The sequence below is a fragment of the Oncorhynchus nerka genome, unplaced genomic scaffold (assembly GCF_034236695.1).
Source record: "Oncorhynchus nerka isolate Pitt River unplaced genomic scaffold, Oner_Uvic_2.0 unplaced_scaffold_7932, whole genome shotgun sequence".
NCBI classification, from domain to species: Eukaryota; Metazoa; Chordata; class Actinopteri; order Salmoniformes; family Salmonidae; genus Oncorhynchus; species Oncorhynchus nerka.
Window position 1 is genome coordinate 1 of NW_027033388.1, and position 6,147 is coordinate 6,147.

The 6,147-nt window shown below is 41.5% G+C and overlaps 1 long non-coding RNA gene and 1 gene segment (V, D, J or C); both read right to left on the bottom strand.

Moving 5' to 3' along the window:
* Window positions 1-1,025: 1,025 nt before the first annotated feature.
* LOC115133016 (immunoglobulin kappa variable 4-1-like) lies at window positions 1,026-1,512 on the bottom strand (the record flags this gene model as incomplete). The annotated part of the segment is given in 2 exon segments: window positions 1,026-1,336; window positions 1,464-1,512. Coding segments are annotated over 2 exon segments (360 nt in total), but the record flags the coding sequence as incomplete, so codon positions are not given.
* Window positions 1,513-4,019: 2,507 nt separating this feature from the next.
* LOC115133802 (uncharacterized) lies at window positions 4,020-6,147 on the bottom strand. The gene is made up of 2 exons (XR_010461920.1): window positions 6,082-6,147; window positions 4,020-5,959 (listed from the first exon to the last, which is right to left on the bottom strand). It is a non-coding gene; the product is annotated as an uncharacterized LOC115133802 (long non-coding RNA).

Genomic DNA, 6,147 nt, shown 5'->3' on the forward strand with positions numbered 1-6,147 from the left:
GTGTCTTGAAGGACAGGGGGACGGGGGGTACTGTCACGAATCCCGCCGAAGATGGTGCCTCTTCCTATTCGGGCAGCACTCGGTCGTCGTCGCCGCCGGCCTACTAGCTGCCACCGATCCCCTTTTCTGTTTCATTTAGTGTTGTCTGATAAGTTGCATCTGTTTCTTGTTTAGGCTTTTGGTTTTGGGCTATTTAAACCCGGTAGGCCCGCCGGCTTTGTGCGGGCTTGTTTTTTGTTAATTGGTGTGTGTGATTTCTGTGGACGTTATTTTTCCCGAACCGTTCGTCCTGTTGTTTTGCGACTGGGTCTTTTAGCACCCGAGTGTGTGGCGTTGACCGACACTGTTGCTTTGGAAATAAACTATCCACGTATCTACTACCCTGCTCTCTGCGCCTGACTCCTCCACCCACTAGTTCTAGAAGTACTGACAAAGATGTCCTCATAGACAAACGTACCAGTGAGTCTGTGATCTCACATCCTGATAACTGATATAAAGGTACAGTGATGTGTTAGAGGGCTTGAGTTTGGTTACCAATCTAACATCATCATGGTAGAGTGACTATTGTTATGCAGGTAAGATCCTGTGGGCAGAATATCACCATGGTCCAACAGAGGCTAGAAACTGGCTGCAACAAGGCATTTTCTAACTCTAAATGAAAATGTTACTAAACAAAAGGCCATCTTAAGTTTAGTGATCTGTTGAATGCACAAATCATTTCTGGTATCATCTGTTTCAGAAGATACCAGATTTGGAACCCATTGAAGATAGATGGGTTCATTGTTCTCCATGAGATACCTCAAGACAAATGTGTGAAAATGATATAATGATGCCACGAATGACTGAATATGATAAGTTATAAGACAGATATTGTTGTTCAGCTCTACTACACACTGTCTTTGTACTGGATCATCTCCTCCCCTCAGCACCTGCAGAAGGTCCCAGCTGTATCAGTACTGTCACTGTGCAGTCTGACTGAGGGAGGTTTTTGTCCGGCTCTGTATCACTGTGTGAACACATTTTACCATTACGTAGTGGTAACTCTGACAGTAGTAATCTCCTGCATCTTCAGCCTGGACTCCACTGATGGTCAGAGTGAAGTCACTCCCAGATCCACTGCCACTGAATCTAGATGGAGTCCCAGACTGAAGGGTTTTAGCATAGTAAATAAGGAGTTTAGGATCTCCTCCAGGTTTCTGTTGATACCAGTGCAAATAGTGTCCATTGCTGTTACCGTATACAGCACTGCTGGTCTTACAGCTGAGACTGACTGAGTGACCCACTGAAACAGCTTTCACTGCAGGGGTCTGAGTCACAGTGACCTGGCCTCTGGACTCTGAAACAGATGGCATGTATAATTAGCATTACATTATTTGTTCATATAGCATATTCACTAAAACAGTAATAAGGTTATATAGCCTAATATTGCAATTTTCCAGAAAATGTTCTGTAAAATATATTACCTTGGAGACAGAGGGCAAATATCCAGATGAAGATGGTGATACAAGTCATGGTTGTTGTGGGTTCTGTTGTCATGAAGGACAGCTCTCAGTCATGAAGTGTTAAACTCACAGGGATATAAACACTACCAGAGCACTGAAGCATGTGCTGGCTATGCAAAGTGTTCTATATGGAAGTAGTCCAACATGTAAATAGTCTTCTTGGACAGTCAGAATGATGTGATGTAGAAACATGATAGCTTTGTAATCACATAATTTTTTTATGTCATAAGTGCTGAATGGGGACTAATACATGATTATTATTATAGACATCGACAAATGGAGCATATTGTTATTACTGTCATTCGACAAGATATAGCAGATTCTATGTCTCCCTCCATTGATCAGGGACAGGAACTGCAGTCTGTGTCTGGACTGTGTGATGCTGCTGACTGACTCTGATGCAAAGGGGAGATCTCCAGAGCTCTGACGTCTACAGACTCCTGTTTCCCCTGCTGCTCTCTGGAACTACCACCGTGGTGTGAGGGAGGATGTCTGGGTACGTTCAGGGGTTTTTATTGTATGTGTTTGAATCATCTTGATTAAATTCTAGCTATTCAAAACATAGGTCATCTTTAGGGGTTTGGATCAATGCACATCATCTCTATTCAGATTGTTGATAGTTTTCCTTGAGTTACTCAAATAGAGTCCATGTAGTTAATGGTCAGAAGAAACATTTAGTGATGAGTTATGATCTAAGGTCTTCTACAAATAGCTCTAGTTGGACCTATTGTTGTTCAGGCTTCTACTACACACTGCGCCATTATTGTCAAATATGTGATCACTGTCTAATGAAGGCAGCACATTTCATACACATTTTGATTAAAAGGGCACCTAACCTAAGATCTGATCTCAGAGATCACACTGCTAAACAGTACATTTCCATAACTTATTTATTTCAAATGTTTATTTACTGCATATGATTTTATTAAATAGTTTCTGCCATGGTTTTTAACCATGTGTGGTCTATCTGCAGCTTCCTGGGTTTTCTACCTTCAACCCCTGGGGACAGAATGAACATCTGGTGCCAGTGCTGCTCTATTCTGGGACAAGCAGAACCACCCAACCCCGCTTCATGCAAATCTCAGTTTCACTCCCACAACTCCAACTGATAACACAGCCATAAAGTCAAGTTCACAGCCACAGTCAAAACATAAAAGACAAATGAGCTTTTTGTTCTTAACTATATTGGGGTTAGGTTTTTCAGAATTATGACTTTGTTGCTGTGTTAAGAGTGCATTTCACTCAAGTTTCACTCTGAAATACCCTAGACTGGGACATGTGAGAGAGGTTGAGCTGGCATAAACCTCATGGTTGATTGCCTCTCCTGATATTTTTTTCTATGATAACTACTACACTAACTCATGGAATTAAATTTAAAAATAGTAATAACATGGTCCAAAAAAAGCTATTTAATTCTCTATTTTTGACACCTGGGGCATCAGTGTAAAAATTATTGTGGCGCATTCATTGGATAAAGACAGAACGATTGCAATTAGGGGAGGACTTTTTCTAATGTCTGAGCCCACATCTTGTTCCTGATTGACAGATCCGGCAGTCTGTAACCTGCTCAGTAACAATTAATAATTCTAAATGATCAGAATAATTTTATCACACCATATGAGGACTTTTAGGGGGCTGAAATATTTTGTAATGTTGATTTAAAATGTGATGATTTAATATTTTGACTTCCGTGGGGTTACTTATGTACGTACACTGAACAAAAATATAAATGCAACATGTAAAGTGTGGGTCCCATGTTTTCATAAGCTGAAATAAAATATTCCAGAAATTGTCCATAATTATGCACAACTAGCTAATTTCTCTTAAATTTTTGTGTACACATGTATTTACATCCCTGTTAGTAAGCATTTCTCCTGTACCAAGATAATCCATCCACCTGACAGGTGTGGCATATCAAGAAGATAACTAAACAGCATGATTATTATACAGGTGCACCTTGTGCTGGGAAAATAAAAGGCCACTTTAAAATGTGTAGGTTGTCACACAACACAACTGCCTGATGTATCAAGTTGTGAGGGGCGTGCAACTGGCATGCTGACTGCAGGAATGAGGTCCACCAGAGCTGTTGCCAGAGAATGTAATGTTCAACGTCGTTTCAGAGAATTTGGTACGTCCAATCAGCCTCACAACCGCAGACCACGTGTATGGCATTGTGTGGGCGAGCAGTTTGCTGATGTCAACTTTGGTAATGGAGTGCCCCATGGTGGCCGTGGGGTGATGGTATGGGCAAGCACAAGCTCTGGAATGGCCTGAATACTGCCAGACATGTCACGCATTGGGATGCGTTTGGCATGCTCTGGATCGACATGTACAACAGCGTGTTCCAGTTCCCGTTTTATCTCCATCTCTACATTCAAAGACTAAATCATGGACACTTTTTCTGAAACTTGTGGCTGATTCGTGTGACATATTGTTGTATATACCTTTTGCTCTTTGTGTTGTTGTGTTACGACAAATGAGTGAAGAGGTGTGGAGTCAGGCGCAGAGAGCAAAAGATGTGGGAAAAAACACACTTTAATGTCCAGGAAAAATAACATGAACAAAAGTAGGAAAACAAATGATCAGAAATAATAACGGACAGCGTGAAACCCGGAAATGCAAAATACACTCAAACACAGAACAGACGAACAAGCCCGCACAAAACAGAAGCGGGCTGAACAAACTTATATAACCCCACCCTAACAACCAAACAAGAAACAGGTGAAAACAATCAGACAAAACCAAAGGAACACAGAACAACGGATCGGTGATAGCTAGTAGACCGGCGACGACGACCGCCGAGCGCCACCCGAACAAGAAGGGGAGTCACCATCGGTAATATTCGTGACATGTTGTCTGTGCCTAACAATGTTTGTACCATGCTTGTGCTGCTACCATGTTGTGCTGCTGCCATGCGTTGCCACAGTGTTGTCATGTTGTGTTGTTACCATGCTGTTTTGTCATTTGTTGGTGTCGTGCTGTGTTGTCTTAGGTCTCTCTTTATGTAGTGTTGTGGTGTCTCTCCTGTCATGGTGTGTTTTGTCTTATATTTTTCTTTTTAATTCCAGCCCCTGCAGGAGGCCTTTTGCCTCTTGGTAGCCCGTCATTTTAAATAAAAATTTGCTGTTAACTGACTTGCCGAGTTAAATAAAAATATCCAGCAACTTCACACAGCATTTGAAGAGGATTGCGACAACATTCCACAGGCCACAATCAACTCTATGCGAAGGGGATGTCACACTGCATGAGGCATCTTTTCTGCTACTCTCATGTTTTCAAACATAATTAAAAGGGCATCTGATCCAACAAATACTCTGCAATCATTTCTACAACTGAATGAGCCTGTACCTCCAATACCAGTGAGAATAATTAGTGATATTAGATAATAAACCTCTAAGATCTGCTCTCAGAACTCACACTGCTAAACAATTACTTTCCAAAACATATGTATTTATGTTTCATTCCCAATATGGCGACAGTGCTGCTCTATTCTGGGACAAGCAGAACCATCCTGCCCTGTCTATGTAAATCTCAGTTTCACTCACACAGCTACGAGTCAAGCAGTTGAACAGTTTCGCTGAGTGAAATACTCTGGACTGGGCCAGATGTGAGGGAGTGGACTGGTTTAACATCTATGGTGGATTCACCATGTAATTAATGACAGATTCGACAGATATTATACTTTATGATAACAGTGTGTAGTGTATGTCTACATCAATGTGTCATGTTTGAGCCCAGCATCATGTCTCATTCACAGATCTAACAGCTCATGAAAAGGGTTAATACATGCTAGATGATCACATCAATAACTGGTTGTGAAGTGCATGTAGGGAATTGGTTTGGGGGGCTGATACGTTTCCTCTTACTTCTGTACATCTTACTCTACTATGGACTAGTATTGTCTTCCAAAGCTACAAATAACTTTTATATACACTTTCAGTTCATGTCCAAAATAACAAGTTACAACCATGATGATGATGATGATGATGACGTTGGAGAACGTGTGTTCTGAATGATACTTTCTAACCATTTTCAAAGTTGACCTCCTCTACTGATCAGTCTTCCATGTCACTGTCTCTTCCCACTCAGCACCTGCAGTAGGTCCCAGCTGTATCAGTACTGTCACTGTGCAGTCTGACTGAGGGAGGGTTTTGTACGACTCTGTATCACTGTGTGAACAATCCACTACTGTGGTAATTCTAACAGTAGAAATCTCCTGCATCTTCAGCCTGGACTCCACTGATGGTCAGAGTGAAGTCACTCCCAGATCCACTACCACTGAATCCAGATGGGGTCTATGGAGTTTAGGAGCTCCTCCAGGTTTCTGTTGGTACCAGGCTAGGCAGGGATAAGAGCCATACACATCACTGATGGTTTGACAGTTCAGAGCGACTGCTGTCCAACATGAGCAACTTTCACTGTAGGAGTCTGAGTCACAGTGTACTGTCCCCTGGATTCTGAAACAAAGAGAGAGAAAAAATATACCTCACCAGGAATAAATAGCACATTCTCAACAAAATTTCAGTTTACTCATTGCTTACTTTTTAGCATAAAAACATATAACTTTCAATTGTTTTACCCTTCATGTAAGAATACAAAAATCCAGATGAATATGATGATAGAAGTAATGGTTGTTGTGGGTTCT